This window comes from Pseudopodoces humilis, chromosome 5, assembly GCF_049639895.1.
Source record: "Pseudopodoces humilis isolate 2021_Gansu_Grassland_sample_001 chromosome 5, ASM4963989v1, whole genome shotgun sequence".
Lineage (NCBI taxonomy): Eukaryota > Metazoa > Chordata > Aves > Passeriformes > Paridae > Pseudopodoces > Pseudopodoces humilis.
Genome location: NC_142204.1, coordinates 63,983,943 through 64,003,160, shown reverse-complemented (window position 1 = coordinate 64,003,160; position 19,218 = coordinate 63,983,943). Strand labels below are relative to the sequence as shown.

The 19,218-nt window shown below is 34.2% G+C and overlaps 1 protein-coding gene across 8 annotated transcripts in view; it reads left to right on the top strand.

The window, feature by feature from the left end:
* The window catches only part of PCLO (piccolo presynaptic cytomatrix protein), a 328,066-nt gene that overhangs the window by 131,883 nt on the left and 176,965 nt on the right, over positions 1-19,218 (top strand). For all 8 annotated transcript variants that reach the window (XM_088054917.1, XM_088054916.1, XM_088054918.1 and 5 more), the window contains exon 4: positions 14,816-16,033. In XM_088054917.1, coding sequence (XP_087911043.1) covers positions 14,816-16,033 — 1,218 coding nt within the window. The remainder of the gene's footprint in view (positions 1-14,815; positions 16,034-19,218) is intronic.

The following is a 19,218-nucleotide window of genomic DNA, read 5'->3' as shown; positions in this document are numbered from 1 at the left end:
GTCACATAGATGACAAAATGACAACAAAAAACATCACAAACTGTTTTTTTTTTTTTGTGAAAGTCATCAAATTGTAATGAGAATAGAAAGTAGCACAAAATATGTAGGACATCCCTGAGCTCCCTAAAATGTGATCTTTCTGTTGCCCTCAAATGGCATTTTCCAGGTTCATTTACTCTGCACATTCTATAGTTTTTTTTTGGTCCCCTTAGCTGTTTCTAAATGGCTCATTAAAAATACGCTCAGATATATAAATGTGATGTGGTTGTGCAGTTTTTTCATGAGACATTTTCGAAATATTTTATGCCTTTCATCATTGTGAAGAAAAATGTTAAATTATGACACTTTCCAGATAAGCATGGAGAGTTGAAACCAAGTAGAATCAACCTGGACCAGCTTGAGGGGGGTTGTGGGTGGTTTGGGGCAGCAAATATAAACTGCATTCACATTATTGAGTGTGATTTAAGAAAAGTAGCTTGAGTCTGAAATGCTTCATTATGTTTAATATGTCTTTTAATAAGTTCTAGAACTCCAAATATGTCTTTTATCTATTTATAGTCTTTTTCTTAAGACTGAGTATGACATATTTTCTTACCTTCAGAAATTCTCAAAACTTGGTGAGTTAATTTCCAAATTGGTGGCACAAAAGACTCTATCAAGCATACATGTTCTGGATATCCCTTTGAAAATGGTTCATTTCCTGACATATTGATTAAAACAGATTCATATTAAAAATAAGCTCTTGAAAATTTTTATTTGGGCCTGTGGTTCCATGATAATGTTTCATGCCCTGCTTTTGTAGACAGAATCCTTCTACAATAGATCAACAATGACATGTTTTTCAAGTCAAACTAGCAAACATACGACTTCCTAGGGAGTTCATCAGGTTTTAGGGAGGAAGCTCTAAAGGCAGATTAGCCAGTCCCACAGAGAAGCATTTTTATTTACATGTGTTTTTACCATACTTATTGCTGTTATGTAACACAAAGTGGTTACCAAACCATGATAAATAGAGCAGCACTCATTTCTTTTTTAAAATATCACTTTTTTTCTGAGAGTGGTCATTATTGATGGAATGAGAGTAAAATGTGGTTTTTTGTAAACTTGTAACCACCTAAGCCCTCTGGATTTTGCTGTGTTTCTTCCTCCAGCAGCTGGGTTTTCTTTTTGCGATGCCTGTTTGTGAGCATTCATCCTGTCAGGCCTTGCACTGTGGTACAGACTGTTTTCCACAACTTTTGCAATTATTGACTTTTGTTGTTTTTTTCAGTTTTTATTAAACCCTTAAACCATTTCCTACTTTTATTTGTGTGTCTGTTTTTTAAAATTAGTTCATGTAGTTTGTTGATTTAATTCAGGGAGTGCTTTTACGTAAATCCAGACAAAACCAAGCTTACTTCTCTGTCTTCATGTGTTCAGCCTAGTTTATTCTACAATTTCCTAGGTAAACTTTTGTCATAAAATACTCAGTTTTGTTGCAAATATGGCTTTGTTTTCCTACTTCCATTATCAATTAAATTCATTAATGATTATTGACAGCAATACTATTTCCGTAAGTCATTTATAAGGAATGCTTTGGCAATATTAGGCACCATGTACAAATTAGTTCTGTAAGATGAAATGTCCCATGAAGAATTTATTGGGCAAATACTCTATTACAAAGAGAGAACTGAAAAGAGCTCATACTAGCTGAGATACACACTTACTATAATACATTATAGTTGTAATGTACGTTTTTAACTATGATGGAGAAGTAGCTAATGAAGCATTAAAGGATAATGTTTTCTCTAAGTGCTAATGTAGCATAATCAGGGAGATTGAAGCAAAATCTTAATAAATGAATGAAGCAAGTTAAAGTTATTCTGTCAGACTGGTTACAGAGGTAAATGTTCAATCAACAATATAATCTCTTACAAAAACTTAAGATGGCAAATTTTATGAATCTAGGTGGACATTTTGGGTATGATTTCACTTCCCAAAAATCATTGTGGAATGAAGTCAGCTGAATTAGTATTTACACTTTTTTTTTCTTTTCCTGCAGATACAAGCATAATATAAACACTTTTCTGTTGCAATTATTTTTTTTTTACTTGGCTTACACAATTCTAAATTTATACTACATCATATCTGAAAACAGCAGTAGAAACTCGAGATTTTTCAGAAAAGAAGTCTGCTTAATTGTTTTGGTAGAATGATTTAAATGATTGTATCCAAGTTCCATCTATAAAGAAAAAAGATTATTTCTGAAGTACTGGGTTTATATTAACTGCAGATGATTGCAGGACATAATTTTAACTGCTTTAATGTACAAAAAAATTCACTTCTGCACACTGGAAACTGCTTCCAGATCTGCCCTTGAAGACAGATGTGAACTTTCCACTTCATTGCCTATGAGCAAATTTCTTCTTTTGAAGAGAGCTCCATAAATGGCTCATTTTACAAGCAGACTGCATATTATTCTGGTGTCAAAAGCTTGGGAATTGATTACATGGACTATAATACAGATATTATAATTTTTGTTGTGTTTTAGGATGCAATTTGGATTCTCTGTGCCATACATCTGGAGTTTTAATCTCTGGAATACACTCTTTATGCTTGTGTATTTGGAGCTTTCCACAATCCATGTTGACAAAGACTCTTGCTTTCTGAGGTTATTTAAAATTTCTATTAAATTATGGTATAATTGATTTTTTTTTTGTTTTTACTCAGGGAGATGCATATTTTACTAAAAGTTTGTTGTTTTTAAATTTGTTTATATGATATATATGATCAAAAAATAGAATGTACGTGTGAATTCCTAATTTAAGCTATACAGTTTCATAAAACTATGAGTAAGTTTCTATTCTAAAGATATATTTCTTTAGAAGAAAAAAAAAAAATCATATCCTGGTTTTATAAATTATGAAATAAGGTGAGAATGAAGTAATTAAATTGTTCAGGTGCCATAAAGCCAAGAACTAAAAAATTATTTTGGACAGTTTTACCAAATGACTGTTATGGGTTTTTTATTTTGCTTTGGTTTGGTTTTGGTTTTTTTGTTTGGTTTTTTTTTTTGATTGGTTTGGGTAGGTTTGGTTGGTTGGTGGGTTTGGGTTTTTTCATTCTTTTTGGTTTTTTTGGTGGAATATGTGATAATCTTAGGAAAATAAGGAGATTTAGAAATCACCAATAAAATCAATCCCACTGTTTTATTTGGGTCTTTTTTTTTTTTTCTTTATAAAATGCTATTTAATTGGTTTTAGACCATTCATTATAGGAGTATCCAGAGGTGAATGGAGAGCTTGTAAGTAGCAGAAAGCTCTAGGTCTGTCTCTGAAGAAGAATAAAAGAACAATAAGAATGGTTGTAACATTTTTGCTCAGAATTGTTACACAGAAAAGTGGAGGTGCTGTCTGGGTGAGATCCTTACTTTCATCATCAGGATTCCCTTGGCCATGTGTGGGCTTTCATTGCCTGCAGAACAAAGATAAGGAGGAAATTTTGGGGTTTGAGGTGGGGTTTTTGGGAGATTTTTTCATTTGGTGTTTTTTTGAGTTTTTTACTTTTCACATTGACTTCTTTGTCATTGTTATCTCCAGATGTTTCTTCTTTACTTATAAGAGAACATACAATTAAATTAATTAGAAGCTGACATTAGTATCAGTCATCCTGGAAGACTGAGGATTAGATCATGTTATTTATGATGTAAACAGGTTCTTTAAAAGAGTATTTCAAGGATTGAGCAAATGCTTTTAAATTAATTAAGACTTGAAAATTGACTTTTAATAAGAAAATAAGATCAGTCTATTTTACATATCAGCAATACATTTGACAGCATAAAACTTCAAATGAATGTTGCTCTTATCCGTTTATTTTCTGCTTATGTTAAGGGTTATTTTTTGCCACTTTGAGTTTTTCGATAGGGGATAAAAATACAGAATTCAGTCCAAGGTTTGGAGAATTAAAATTTTTGTGACAGATGTTAATATTTTGGGTTTAGAAGTAAAGTAAAAGAACTGTGCTCTTCTGAAATGAGTGAAAAGAGCAGTTTAGAACCCAGTAACACTTTATATTAAAAGTATTTTAAAATATTTCTAAAACTCTTCAACAATTTTTAATTTATCTGAAAGTTTTACTAAGGACACTTTAGTGTCAAGTACCCTTTTAAAAGATGGTTCAAGATAGGCCATGCTTTCAAGATAAAATTTAAGCTTCCGAGCAGTTTCTGCTGCCATTGTAAGAATGATACAAATATTAACCACAAGAATAAGGTTTTTCAAACCTGGCATAAGGTACAAAACTATTAAGTATGAATACATTATGTATAGTAATAATAATAATTAAGAAGAAGAAGAAGAATACAATAAATGCAAATAGAAAATGTGTTCTTTCACAGTAGAGCCGTATTTATTATATTTTTAGCACTATTGTTGTAGAGTGTTGTGTAGTTTAAATCAAAAGCCATTTTCATGCCAAAGTAACTGTGATTCTTTTTGCCAAAAGGTACTGTGAGTGTAACACCCATTTACAGTTCAGCTACATAGTGTGGGAAAGTGCTGAGTTTGTATCACATGCATCTTGGTCTTGCATTACTTCCTTTAGATATTATACTTTAAAAGTTTTAATATAATTCTTTGAAAAGGTAAGTATGATTAAAATTCATATTTTCTCTAGCTTGTGGTTTTAAATTTTTATGCCATGTAAGAGCCAACATGAAAAAGATTCAATGGATAGAGAAATTATTGGAACAATAATCTTTGAAGCTAGAGAAGTTCCCCCTATACATTTGGCTGTCTTTCTAAGAAATGCTGAAAGGTTGAGAATAGAAAACTGTGAGAAACTAGAAGGATTTTAGCATTAGAGAATCTAATCTGTTGACAATAACTGCCCAATCTGGACATAAAACCCCATGAATATAAGTTTGTTTGGCTTCCTGTGTGCTGCATACATCTGTATGTGTTGGATGTCAATGTATCATTCATGCATATATGAGTGTAAAATTATGGATTTGCCCTTTCCATGAAATATTTTTGAAGGTGTATGGAGGGATCCTCTGTCTTCTCATCAAGGAGAAATTCTGAATCAACTTAACTATATAAGTAATTGTGTAATTAGTATTAGACCTGAGCTGACTTGTTGATTTGACTGAGTTGATTTGAGAGGATTTTTTTCCTTCTCAAGATAGCAAAAAGAAGTGAAAGTCCAACTATGGAATGCAATGAGGTAATTTTGGAGGCATTTCATTTTTCACTGTTTGTGAAGGTTTTCTTTCCCCACTTTGTAGTACTGTGGGTATTTTGAGACATGTGAAAAACTTAACTTAGAAGGATAAAACAAGTAATTTTCAATCATAATGTGTGTATTACATGCATTGCAAGTCAGTATTTTGGGGCCTTGCCTTTACTTCCAAGGAGCTATGAAAAATTTATTGATAGTAATAAGACAGGAAAATAAAGTCCCCAGATTTCACAGGGTGGGGTTTTTTTGGGGATTTCTTTTTGGGTTCTTTTAGTTGTTTTGCTTTAGCAGTTAAGAACTGTCTTTTCCTCTTATATTTAATACTTATATTGAGAATTAGCAGTACTTTTGTTTTAGACAGATTTACATGGGTTTAGATTATTTGCTATTTTCTTTGCCTAATTTCCTGGTGTCTCTTGAAAGTAAATTCAAGCTTATTATGTGTGATTGCAGGAGTATATAGGATTTATTTGCACATTAAGCATAAAGAAAATATCTGCTTTAAGTCATGCTATAGCATCACAATATGTTATACTTTTAAACAGATTGCACTCCTTTCTGTACAAAATATTGAGAAGAATAATTTTTAATTAATATTAGTCTGAAGTTTCTTAAGAAAAGTATTTTATTTTTAATTTTTCTTGTACATATTTGCCAAACTATGGGAGAACACAGCATGCTCACCTTTTTTGGTTCACAATTTTTGACAGGATTTTCTTGCTGACTAATTGGTATATCCCTTTTTAAGACAATCTTTCTAGTATTTTCTATCATGTGATGTCACGAAGCAAAATTGTAGGCAGGAAAGTGCAAGGTCAAAACAATGAAGAGGACATACAGAAAATATTATTGTCACTTGAAATGTGTCACTGCTGTCTCCCACCACATCTTTGAGCAGCGACCTCAAAGGAGGATGTAGCCAAAAGACTAAAAGCTGTTTTTTTCTCTTTTTCACCTGCACCTCATCTCTCCCCTTTCCTTTCCTTAGACTTCATACTGCGTTGCCTCAAGGCTGGGGAATTTGCCTCTTATCAGTGAAAATGTCCACAGGTGATGATAAAGTTTTTTCTGCCCATGTGTTGCAAAACCAGGCAGTGACTTTCTCTGTGCTTTGGTGCTCTGCCATCTCTGCACACTGCCCATGGCAGGGAGGTCAGTGTGGTTTTCACCTCCTCATTTTGGGTGTTTAGAAAAAATGCCCATTGGGAAGAGATGAAGAAGCTGCTGGAAGGCCTGTGCACATCCCATATCGAACAAAGCCATGGTCATTCTGCACAGATGTCATATCTTTTTTCCTTTTTTTACTCCTTTTATCCATTTACCTGGCAGTTGCCAGTGTATCAGAGAATGGTTACATGCAAACCTCTTACTGTATCTGTAGCTAATAATTAAATAATTTTCCAAAGCCAGATAAGGGACCTTCCTTCCCTTTCTGCTGGACATGTGTTCTCTTCATCAAGAATAGTATATTTCCTTTACTATGAATTATCCCTCATTTTTTTCTCTGCTTGTTTCTTTGCCTGTCCCCCTCATTTTCAGGCACCTAAAGAATTCAGATACTTTTCACATGAAACTGAAAGAAAACATTATACATAAATCATTGCTAATAAACTGAAATTATAAAGCCATGTAAATACAAAATAAGTGATAAAACATATACACTGTGATTGTGATTGAAAAGATTCAAGCAGAAGAGATGAACTGAGAAGTGGAAAAGAGTCGGTGGAACTGTCTTCAGGTATTTAAAGCTTTTGAATATCAGACCATTTATTAAGTATCAGATTACAGATTTAGGTCTTTTCTTCAGGCTACTATTTTAAGAAGGGTTTATCTTTAGACTTTAATGGAGGCTCTGAGCAAATTTTACATTTATCCTTGAAGTGAGGTCCGTGTGGAGCATGGTTTGCTGCAGGCTCTCTCCCTAATCAGGAATAGATACAACAGTCAGACCACCAACACTGTTCATATATGGAGAGAACATCCCATTGCCTGCTGAATGAATCTGAGTAGCCAGGGTAGTAACTTTAGGTCCTCAGTTAAGCGTTTAGAATTTAGGTTAAATGAGATTGGATGGAGCTAGGAGCTAAAAAAAAATTAAAAAAAATTAAAAAAAAATCACCTTTTATTCTTTAAGTATTTACATCTCTGTTGATAGCATTTCACTTGAAGCATATAGATCCCTCTTCATTAAAAAATCAATGCATTAATAGGTAAAATGGGGACAAAAGACACACATTTCAATCTGTTTTACCAGAGATTTTTGATTTTTCAAAGCATAATTTTGGGGCGAATTGCACATGTTAGTTTTAGGATTATCTGATTTGCGAGAGCAAACAAAATGGAAAATTACTTTTTAGAGCAATGATGTATATCAGTTGTCTCTGTATTTCTATTGGGGATGACCAAAATAAAAAGTTTTTACAGAGAATGATTAAGGTGTTTGTAAGTATGATCCATTAAGGTTCCGATAGAAAGATTACGTTTGGAGTTTATAACTAAATACATATTGTGAGATGTAATAAAAGAAACAGTTCTCCTTTTTGTTACAGAGCCTAGTTCCATAGTTAAGATCTAGTTTTTGAACAAAAACCATTTTCTCTAGACTGTCTGTAAAAGGCCAGCATTGAACACAGAATTGAATAGATCACAAACTCTTCAGGGGATGGTGTTGTTTGTTGTTTTAGTGCCATCTGTGACACTAGACATTTTGTCAGTTCAGAACCAATAATAGCGATGGTGGGATGGGAATACTCACGAATTCTGCTGACCAGTTTGTGGGAAATAGTGATTCAGCTGCTAGGAGGCACAATTATTCTTTGAGACTGTTGTAATAAAGGGTACAAAGGAGCACCGTGAAGCTTCTCAACATCTACATATAGCCAAGAAGGATTACAATAGCCTAACATTTTTAAAGCTCTGACTAAACTAGTTTATAAAATAACTCTTTAATAAAACTGTATTTTTACCATAGAATTATGACTTCAGACACTAACACAACCTTGGATTTCGTTGGTCTGTAGGATCTACAGAAATCTTTAAGAATGACAATTCCATCAAAGCAAGTTAAGAATAGCATTAATAGAGGTCACGTGCTTCTATTCATTAATGCACAACAGCATGGTCATTTGTCACATATGCAAGCAAACAGAAATTGTTTTAGTCATCTAAACTAGGAATTATCTTAATAGGACTTATGAAAGAGAGTGTTTCTGAAATAATTTTTATCTGACTCTAATTGTCAGATATACAGTGAAATAAGTTTATTTCATAACTATTAGCTTCTCATCCTGCCAGTAAATTCTCTATCTGCAGTGGCTTTTGGGAGTGAAATGAGATACCAAAATAATATAGAAACCACTCTGAGATGGACTTAGTAGGTTAGAAGATTGCTTAATAAGACAATTGTATAGTCATTGACTTGTAAGGACAGCTGATTTTCACGTGTACTTCATTGTAAAAGTCAATATTCAAAAATATTTTGTTTAATAAACAAAAGGTTGGCCTTTGAATGATGCCCATATCCACTTTATTGTTTTTTCCTTCACTGGAGTTGTTTTTGTCATGGTAAGAGAAGAAGTTACCAGGAGTACTGAAGTGCTCGATGGGAATTTCTCTGTGCAAGACAGGGGAGGAAAGATCGTGACTTCGTTTTGGGCAACAGCACCCCTACAGCTAAACCTGCCAACACAAACTATTTAGCTTTTGATCATCTTGTTATAATGATGCACAAAAAAAACACCAAACGTCTTACAGTGCAGTAAGATGCAGAGTAAAAACAAATGCAGTACTCTTCACCCCTTCTCAATAAAAATGCAGTTATTTTTCCACAGTTTTGGTTCTTTTGCATCTGTGATGGTGATATACACTAGAGATACATTTTTATGCATTGACAGCATAATTTTAAGCCTCTAAGGGATTTCAGCAAAATAACTAAGGGAAATTAAAGTATACACAGGAACTATACACATAAAAATCCCATTATTTATTAAATTTAACTGCTAAAATAAAAATTCCCATACAACAGAGGAATTGCTGAAAAAACACAAAAAATGAGCTTTTTCTGAAGATGCTAAGATGTATCTTGAAGTATGGTAAGGGTATACACATTTCAGAATTGTCATCACTTGAAGGAGCAAATCATCCTTGTCTTGTCATGCTCTGTGTTTCATATGTACATAATTGAGTCAAATATTCAGCAATCCCAACCCTTTTAAGTTAAGGAGCAGATAATTATTGACTCATGGGAGAAACACCAATTCCTTTGTACTTTTCTGGTAGTCTGCTGCAGAATTTACAACTCTCTTCCTTTATCACTTGGTGTGGAAGAAAAAAATAAATAAAAATAACTTATTTTATTTCATAGTTGTGATGGCTTATAAGTAAACATATCAGTAACAATAATGGCAGCCTGAGATAACTTAATCTTCCTCACAAACAGAAACTCTTTTTCTGATAAAAAGATAAAAGATGGTATATTGTTTTGCATTGTTCAGATAACAATCTCACCTTGGTTGCAACTTTAGTAAATAAAAAAATACATTCTTAAACTGAAAAAGAAGTCCCTTCCTCCTCCTGCTGACAAACTTTTTTTTGTTCTGAAGGGATTTTTACAGGGTTTTTTTTTTAAATTTCTTTAAATTAAGCTGAACCAGTTTTTTGGGATTTCTATGATCTCTCTTTAGTGGCTAAAAGACACCTTGATGTTTAATATCAGCTAAATTCTGTGGATCTATTTAATGCTAATGATATAATGCATTCTGCTCATGATTATTATATCAGAAGTGCAGTTTTTAAAACTGGTAGGGTTTCATGAATCATTGAGTGATTTTGTTGGCAATCTTATATATTGAAATTAACTGTGTTTCTCTGTACCAAACTCCTATTGTATCATACTCCAAACTTCAAATCACTACTGGCAAGGAAGGTGTTCTAATTTTAAAGCTAATTTTTTCCATGGACAACTAATATCCATTTGGTTTGCAGCCAATATACCTTTCCTCCCATATAAGTCATATTTGTGGGATTCATTTCCCTAGGTTAAATTAGCCATGTTTTTCTAACCTTTTCTCCAAAAATCAGCCATCTGACTAAGCATTTGTTTGCACATCATTTCTCCACTTAGGGTGGAATCCAAAAATAAGTTTAAGATCCTAAGTGACATTTTAGACAAAATTTATGTGTAAATTCAGGAGAATGAGCCCAGAAAACTGCCTATGACTTCCACAGACACTGTATCTGTGAAAACCTCTCTGTATTTTTTTCTAATTCTGGATGCCATAGAGGCTCCACTGTGGACCCTGTGTCTGCCAAACTGGCTTCATTTAGACAGTTACCTCCTGCCTGCCTAATACTGTTTGGACAGAGAGCATGTAGGATTTTAGTAATTTTTTAAAATATTTTTTTCTTCTGACAGATCTAATTTTGTGGTCATGCTCTGAATATTTATGTTTCTCTATCAATCTGTGTGGCATAGGTGGTAACTTTTTTATACACAGGTCTGGCAATTTGAGTAGTTCTTCTAGAGACAGGAGATCTAAGTCCTCAGTTTGTGTGGGATTTGAATTTGTATATCACACATCCCAAAGCAATGCTGAGGCCAGCATTCCCATTCTGGATGGGAATGTAGCCTCCCCCTCTGCATTTTGTTCAGGCAATGTGTACCACAGGCAGAGCGACACAAGCAAGGAGGATATACAGGCTTGAGGAGTACAGAGCAATTTGTGGATGAATACACACAGCAGACAGATACCAATAAAGAATTGCTAATATTAACATACTCACCACCTCAGTGAGGCCTTTGAATAGTGTCTGCTGGCCAGACCAGTCAAGTCAGCAAGCATCAGCTTCTCCATCTCCTTGGAACATACCAGCCAACCTTTGCACTTGCTGGGTTGTTACCATCCACTTCTCTGTATTTTCCTTTTGGCTTTGTACCTTTTCATGTCAGTATATTTTTGTCCTGATTTTTTTCTCCCTGTTACACTATGTGGTTTTACTCTTTTTTGTTGTTTTTTTTTTCTTACATCACCTGACTTTATCTAAAATACTGTCTCAGCAGCCTTTTTCTCAATGAAACTGAGCTGAGGACTCTCAGGTGTGCTTAGGACTTGAATCAGACACCTGAAACTCTGAGCTGAGCCTTTGAAGAGCTCCTTCACTCCTTTTGTTTACAGAAAGGGCCATTCTGTAGCAAGCAGGGCAGAGCTATTGCTTGATGACTGAAAAAGAGACATTCCCAATGAATGTTAAATGTATGCCCTTTTCGTAATGGCATTTGATTATTACAAAACTGAGTGAGGAGAACATTGTGACATAGATCCTTTGTTTGTCCAGCAATATTGGGTTGTCAGGGTTGCTGAAGACATAGGGAGAGAGCATGGATTCAGGATATTAAAGCACTTGTATCACTTGTAATGGCAATCACAATGTCTGTGGCCAATTCAGGAACCAAAGAGTGTGAAGAATTCTGTAAAGAACTAAGAGGATTTATCTAGTGAACACTGCTAAAAGAAGATGATGTCCATTTCCCAAGTACTAATAAATTTGGGTTGACAGACTAACTGAAGAGGTAGCCTTAGGAAAAAGCTTGCATTCAGGGCATGAGGTTAACTGAGGAAAAGACAAGTCTAAGACTGAGGCATATGACTTCATGGTACAAAATTTGATTTTACAGAGAACCATTCTGACAGAGACTCAGGAGCTAGAGGCCTGGTGCTATAAGATGATTTTTGTAGGCTCTTTTGTGACCAAATATATGCATGATAATGAAAAACCATTATATGATACACATAGATGTGGAGTAGTATGCAATGCTTATACAGTGGCACAGAAAAATAAAGTGGTAAATATATGCAGATATAGAAAAAGTCATAGGGGACAATGACAAGGTTCATGAAATCACTGGGTATGTGAACAATTCCAGGTTATTTCCCTATTATTACTTATATCATTATGGCAGAGAGGCAAGTCTGGGAGTTCCATCTTTTGACAAAATTTAATACATTTTGCCAACCTGCTATTCATCAAATTCCTTTCCTCATGTTAATTGCCATTATTTTCCTTTTTAAGAGTTCTACCATGTCTTCCATATAGTATGTCATTCTACCAGCACAAAGAATAGTACTGGAGTTGCAGAGATTTACTCCAGGGAAAAGACACTAGATAGGGACAGCGAGCAGTGACTGGGTAACTGTTTTGGGCTTTAAACACTTAATACTGTTACTAAAGTTGCTAAAGTTGTTATAGGCATTCAAAGAACTGAGTCTGTGAAGGATTTAAATGAGGGAAGGGGAAGTGATGATGAATCTGAGAAGAAGCAAGTGTATGAGCAGTGAGTAGGTTGCAACTGAGAGGTATAATCAGCAGACCTAGGAGAATAGCCAAGTGTAGATGTACCACCAAATGTAGATAGAAAAGAAACAAACATAGAGACCCTAGAAATGGATATGGATATAAGGAAATTAAAATAAAACAGGTAAAACAAATGGTACTGCAAAAAAGAACATGTGAATTGAAAGTATAAATTAACATGTTCATAAAGAATATCTGTATGCAGTCTTTGAATCATGGATTATTTCATGGCAAAAGCCACTTCATTATATTTTTATGTAATTAGGGATGGCTAAGGCTAGATTCTGAGAAGCTTAGTACATTTAAGTACTGTCTTATTCTCATGCCGTGTTCTGACTGAAACTCTATTAGCACAAATAGTAATGGCATTTTTTCTGCTTACATTGGGAAATGAACATTTTTCAGGCTGAATGGACAAAGCAAAACCTGCCCCCTTTTTGTGGGTTTAAAATATTTTCAGCCCTCCAATAAATTAAAAAAAACCCTGATAATTATTTTGACAACTTTTTTATATTGATCTCCACAAACTTCATAAGAAAACAATCAAAGCTACTATAAAATTGGATCCTTTTTTTCAGTAGTCATTTTTCAATAGTCTTTAAATGTTATCTAGTATATTTAGTCCATTGCAGACTTCTAATGATAATATCATGATATTCTGTGGGGCAAATTTGTTTCCTGGAGCATTGCTTCTATTTTCAGTTTATAAAAGACAGTGCACAACTATTTATGGCTGCCAGTACTGTTTTCTAGGAAAACAGAGGAAACTATGGTAAGAATTCCAATAACCCCATCTAAAAGAGATATTTTCCAGAAAAATGAGTTATATTTTGCCCATTCATTAAAAAAAAAAAATAAAAAATACTTGTATTTCTTAATTAGTGATTCCCAAACAAATGATGTGTACTTGGAGCACTTTAAGTCCTAAGGTGGAGAATAATAGATCCTGGAGTATTATGTTTAAATTCCTTTTTCAACAGAAAAACTAAGCCTAAATTATATTTAATAGTCTGATACAGACTATTAAATATAATTTCACATTCAGTTTGGATTTGCAAAAGATATAGTAAATGTTTGAGGACACAGCTGATTCAGCTGCTAAACTTATTGCAAAAATATTATCGGGCACTATTAAATATTTTTTGTGTCAATTACTAGGATGCTCACTCGTTTGGTCATTTCTATAAAAGTAGAATAATACATGACACAATTGTTTGATCACCTGAATGATAATGTGTAAATTCTTTCTTTGCTTGTGCCTGAAACAAAATTTGTCAGACAATTTTACACATTAACTTGCCTCTCCTTACTTGCATTTCCACAAAGCTAGCCCATATGAGCTGTTCTTACTTAAGATTTTTGTTGTATCTTCTGTGTTTCTTGTAATTTATATATCACTTATAAAAATAGCTGATCAGTTGTTTTTAAATGTAGATTTTATTGTACACTGTACGCCACTTATCCACCAGTGAAGCTCATTTTGCACTAGTGAAGTAAATCTTCATTAGCTATTCTAGTATTCAGAAGAGTCTGTTTTTTTCTTTCCTTTCAATGGCTTTCTGTGCTTAAAATTTTCTTTTGCTATTTTAAAGGAACTATAAACTATATCCCACTGGAAACAGTGTGATTACTCCTCTCATGTAGTAGCTAGGCAACTGGCAATGAGATCTTTTGCACAGATAGAAGCACTTGTCCTTTTTCTGATTTTCTGGGAAGAACAGTAAAAGGAGCCATGTGCAGCAGGGATTTAGCAGTAAAATGAGCAGAGGTGATCTTCCTGTTGAGTTATAGCCATAATAAATTTATACAGATACCAATATAAAACCTCAAGAGGGGATTTCCTAAGAGAAACACAGAAAGCCATGAGTGCCAGTTGGTCCCCTTTTTCTCAGGCTTGCAAAACTATAGGGACCTTTTATAGATTATAGAGACTTTAGAAAGAAATACATGTTAGAAATAAGTAAGCAAACTTTGCACATATAGGTCATCAATACTTTGGAAAAATGTTGTTGTTCTTAGTTTTCACAGTGCCTTTTTTATATTTGTTCATCTTGGCTTTCTGGAAGCTGATATGCTCAATTTCTGGAATGGTGCTATGGATCTTCTTGCAAAAGCAGGAAAGAAAAGAAATAACTTACCAGTATGCATAGCATTCAGATTGAAAGAATTCAATTGTATCAGCTGAAAACACTGTATGATTTTATTGTTACTTTTTCAAATAAGTAATTTCATGTTTATTGTATCACAGGTACAGGAATGGCTGTGCTTAAACTGCCAGACCCAAAGGGCAATGTCAGGACAACTTGGAGATATGGGCAAGGTGCCACTTCCGAAAACAGGCCCTTCACAACCAACATCCAAACCACCTGCTCCTCCTCAGAAACGGCCTGTGCCTGCTGTCTCACATTCCCCTCAGAAGACTTCCACACCACCTACTCCAGCAGCAGCAAAACCAAAGGAAGAACCAGGCGTTCAGAAGGAAGCTCCAAAACATCAGCAGGGGAGATTGGAAAAAACATTGTCAGCTGATAAAATCCAGCAAGGAATTCAAAAGGAAGATGCAAAACCTAAGCAGGGAAAACTTGTCAAGACACCCTCAGCTGATAAAATCCAGCATGCTTCTCAGAAAGAAGACCCAAGGATTCAGCAAACAAAACTGACAAAGGCAGCCTCCTATGACAGAGTTTTGCATGAAGTTCAGAAGGAGGATGAAAAACTTCAAGAAGCAAAGCTGGCAAAAACATCCTCAGCTGATAAAATTTTACATGGAGTTCAGAAGGAAGACATAAAACTTCAAGAGGCAAAATTGGCAAAGATGCCCTCAGCTGACAAAATTTTACAGGGAGTTCAGAAAGAAGACCCAAAACTCCAACAGATGAAAATGGCAAAGGCACTGTCAGCTGACAAAATCCAACCTGCAGCTCAGAGGGAAGATACAAAACCTCAGGAGATAAAATTGCCAAAGGCAGCTTCAATTGATAAAATCCAACATGGAATTCAGAAAGATATAAAGCTTCAACATGAAAAAATTAAGAAAACTTCATCAGTGGATAAAATCCAAGAGGAGGGTCAAAAAGAAGAAACAAAACTTCAGCGAGGGAAACTGTCAAAGACTCCTTCAGCAGATAAAATTCCTACAATAACAACTGCAGACCAAAAGAAACCCCTAAGCATGCTGGAAGAAGATAAAGAAACTGTGCTCCCAGAAAAGAGCACAACACATCCAGAAGACAAAAAGAAAGAAATTACAGTTGAGATTAAAGACCGTGCTACTGAAAAGAAAGCAGACGTTGAAGCACTTTATGAGGGACTGCAGGCTAAGGAGCAAGATGTTAAGAAAGAGGATTTGACAACTGGGATTTCACAAGAGATTTTGAAAGCTGAAAAAGCTCAGGAAGAAGAAATTCCTGTTCAAACAGCACCTTTGCCAGGAACCGACCACGTGGAAGCAGTGCGAGAAAAAATAGTAAGTGTGTTTCTCCCTCCCACTTCCCTATCTCCAGCTTAGAATCTGATCCTTACAGACTCTCTCCTTCCTGCTTTACTGTTACTCTCTTTCCAAAATTATTTTAAATTATACAACCAATGACTCCCATTGAGTGAAAGTTTCACCAGTTAGTCCTATGCTCTACATGCACATTTCAAAATTACTTTCCTGATTTTAAGTCTCAAGCAGTTAAGCATTTGAAACTAAGGTAAATCTCCTGTTTAATATTTTTTTCCAATATTTCAGATTTATTTTCCTTGATCTCTATATTCAGACTTGGAAGATTGTTGAAATCAGAGTGTTTTCATAGTTTTCAGTCCCAAAAGGGAATAATCTGAGAGAGTAAGGTGTACAGTGCTTTGTAATACCAAAATATAATATAAATTTCAGGAATACTTTGTGATGCCTGAACATGGTACATGGAAGTATGCAATCTTTACATCTTTTTACTATTTAATTAGTTTATCTCATACAGACAAGTACATTCAATTAGGGTTCTCGTGAGCTCTCGAGTCAGAGGAGTGGGTGAGTTGATGATAGCATGTACTAGGGGTCTGCATTCAAGTCACTTTATCAGCTGAAGACAATAACATGCACAGTTTGTAGAGAAATGAAAAATTAGGTGGTTTTGTATCAGCATTGCAAATTAGGTGCTGGTTATTATGCTATGAAATTAATATGTTTTGAAAGTAGGAATAGGCTTAGGGAAAGTGTTTTACCTTTGCCAGAATTATTTTTCCAAATAATCCCAGTCAAAAGGGTCAGAGGTTTGATTGACTTTTGTTTTATGTATTTCCTGGTGGTAGTTAAGATATTTGGACAGAAAAATATTATAATTCAGAAATATTGCTTCTGAAAATACTATTTTTTATAAACCAAATCTCCTGTCTGAAATAAACCTCCTATCACATCTTATGTTTACTGCTCTTGATCATATCAAGAGTTATGGTGTATGATTGTACTGAAGGAATCCCTGAATTATGCTAAGGGTAACATAGCCAGAAATCCTGCCTTTTGGACCAAACAAAAAGGAGATCTCAGAAAATCCTATTTCAAATTGTTCAGCATTAAAAATAAAGAAGGTGTCTCACCTAGCTTGTGCTTAATAAAATTAACTCTGATTTATTTTTAATTTTTCTTTACTGAAGTACTTCAATGTTGTCTGTGCTGGTCATCAAACATTGCTAGACACAGCTCTTCCCAAGAGAGCATATGATAAAAGTGGAAGAGGTGATACCTCTTAGGTATCACACATTGCTTCCAATCCACTAGGTAAAAGAGAAAATGTAGACATTGAATATAATTTACATGTATTTCAGGGTAGAATCATATGGAGGATTTCAGCTAGGTGTATTTTTAATTAAGGAATGCAAGGGAAAACCTTTCTGCACTTGGCCAACTACTGTCTTTTTATATTAAATTCTGTGGAAATAGTAGTTACTAACTCTTCTAGTTTTCCAATAAAAGATAAGCAATTATTGCTATCCCATTTTTCACTTAAAACAAAAAAGAAAAAAAGAAAAAAGAGAGAAAAAAGGCATCAATACTCCAATGAGTCCCTGAAGACATGAAAAGGTTAAATCTCTGATTTGATACAAACAGTAGAATAACCCATGAAAAAGCAGAGAATCATAGAATGGTTTGTATTGGAAGGAATCTTAAAGATGATCTCGTTCCACCCGCTCTGCCATGGGCAGGGACACCTTCCTCTAGACCTGGTGGCTCAAAGCCCCATCCGACCTGGCCCTTTGCTCTTCCCAGGACAGGACACCCACATCTCCTCTGGGCAATCTGTGCTGGTCATTCACCACCTTCATAATAAATTTCTTCTTAATATCTAATCTAAACTTGCCCTCATTAAGTGTGAAGCCATTTTGACTTATCCTGTCCATGCTCTTGTAAATATTCTCTCTCTATCCTTTTTGTAGGTTCCCTTCATATTCAGGAGAAATCACAGACATTAATTGAATTTACAGATCTGATATCCTCTAAAAAAAAAAAAAAAAAGTTACTTTAATATTGAAATATTTTAAAATATTTGAGTCTCAAAGTGGGATTTAAGGAATCATAAAGCCATTTTTTTTTCCAAAGCATTTTTTCCATAATATTTTGAAATATCTTCAGAATGTTTCTAAAGAATAAACTGACTGCTCCTGTTTTACAGGTCCTTTTCCTGAGAAACTGTATTGTAATATTGACTATTGACATGTACAATAGCAGTTAGCTATTCAAACAAGGATGCCTAGAAATCTTTGAGGCTTAACACATGCAGTTTATCAGTACCTAATTGCCATCTTGGAACTCACAAATTTACACAAAGGTAGTTTGTATATAACTACCAAGAACCCATTATCATGTTGTCAATTGACATACATTTGTAATGTATTAAATATATTATATATGTACCCTTATTACTACATTCTTATGATTACTGAGGAATGATCACATGCTTCAGTTGAGTAACTAGGTAAATATTAATATTTTGTTGATTTGCATTATTATTCTAACCTATGCCACAAAACACAGCCGAGAGAGATAGAAAAAGGAGGATAAGACTTGTCTGTAAGCAATTTTTCTGGATACAAATAAGATGTTTCATTTTGAAAATGTAAAATTGAAATGTGTATTACAGAGTTTAGTCAACTGTGTTTCTTTTCTACTTTATGAAACCTTTTTTTTTTATAATGTAGATATCTTTATTTCTTCTATAAACAAACTGACCTTTTAAAAATTATGAGTTCCTTTGCAAAATAAAATTTCTGTCATCTGCAACAGAATATAATCTTGCTAGCTATACTTTTTTTTTAAAGGCCTTTTTTTTTTCTTTTTTGCCATATTTTTCTTTTAATGAATTTCTGCTTTGATTTGGTAACTGATGGAACTGTTTCATAGAATCATAGAATCATTAAAGTTGAAAAAGACCTAAGGTCATGGGGCCCAACCATCAGCTCAGTGCTAGCACCTTCACTGCTAAAACATGCTCACAAGTACAACATCCAGATGTTTTTTGAACCCTAAGCTTTATATTTTCAAATAAGAATAGTAAAAGTGAGGAAGAGTACAAGCAAATAATATTTATAAAGCTGAAAGTTCTAATACAAAATAGTTGTATAATGGATTGAATGGCATCACAGAAATGCCACTGGAATAGCACAAATACAGAT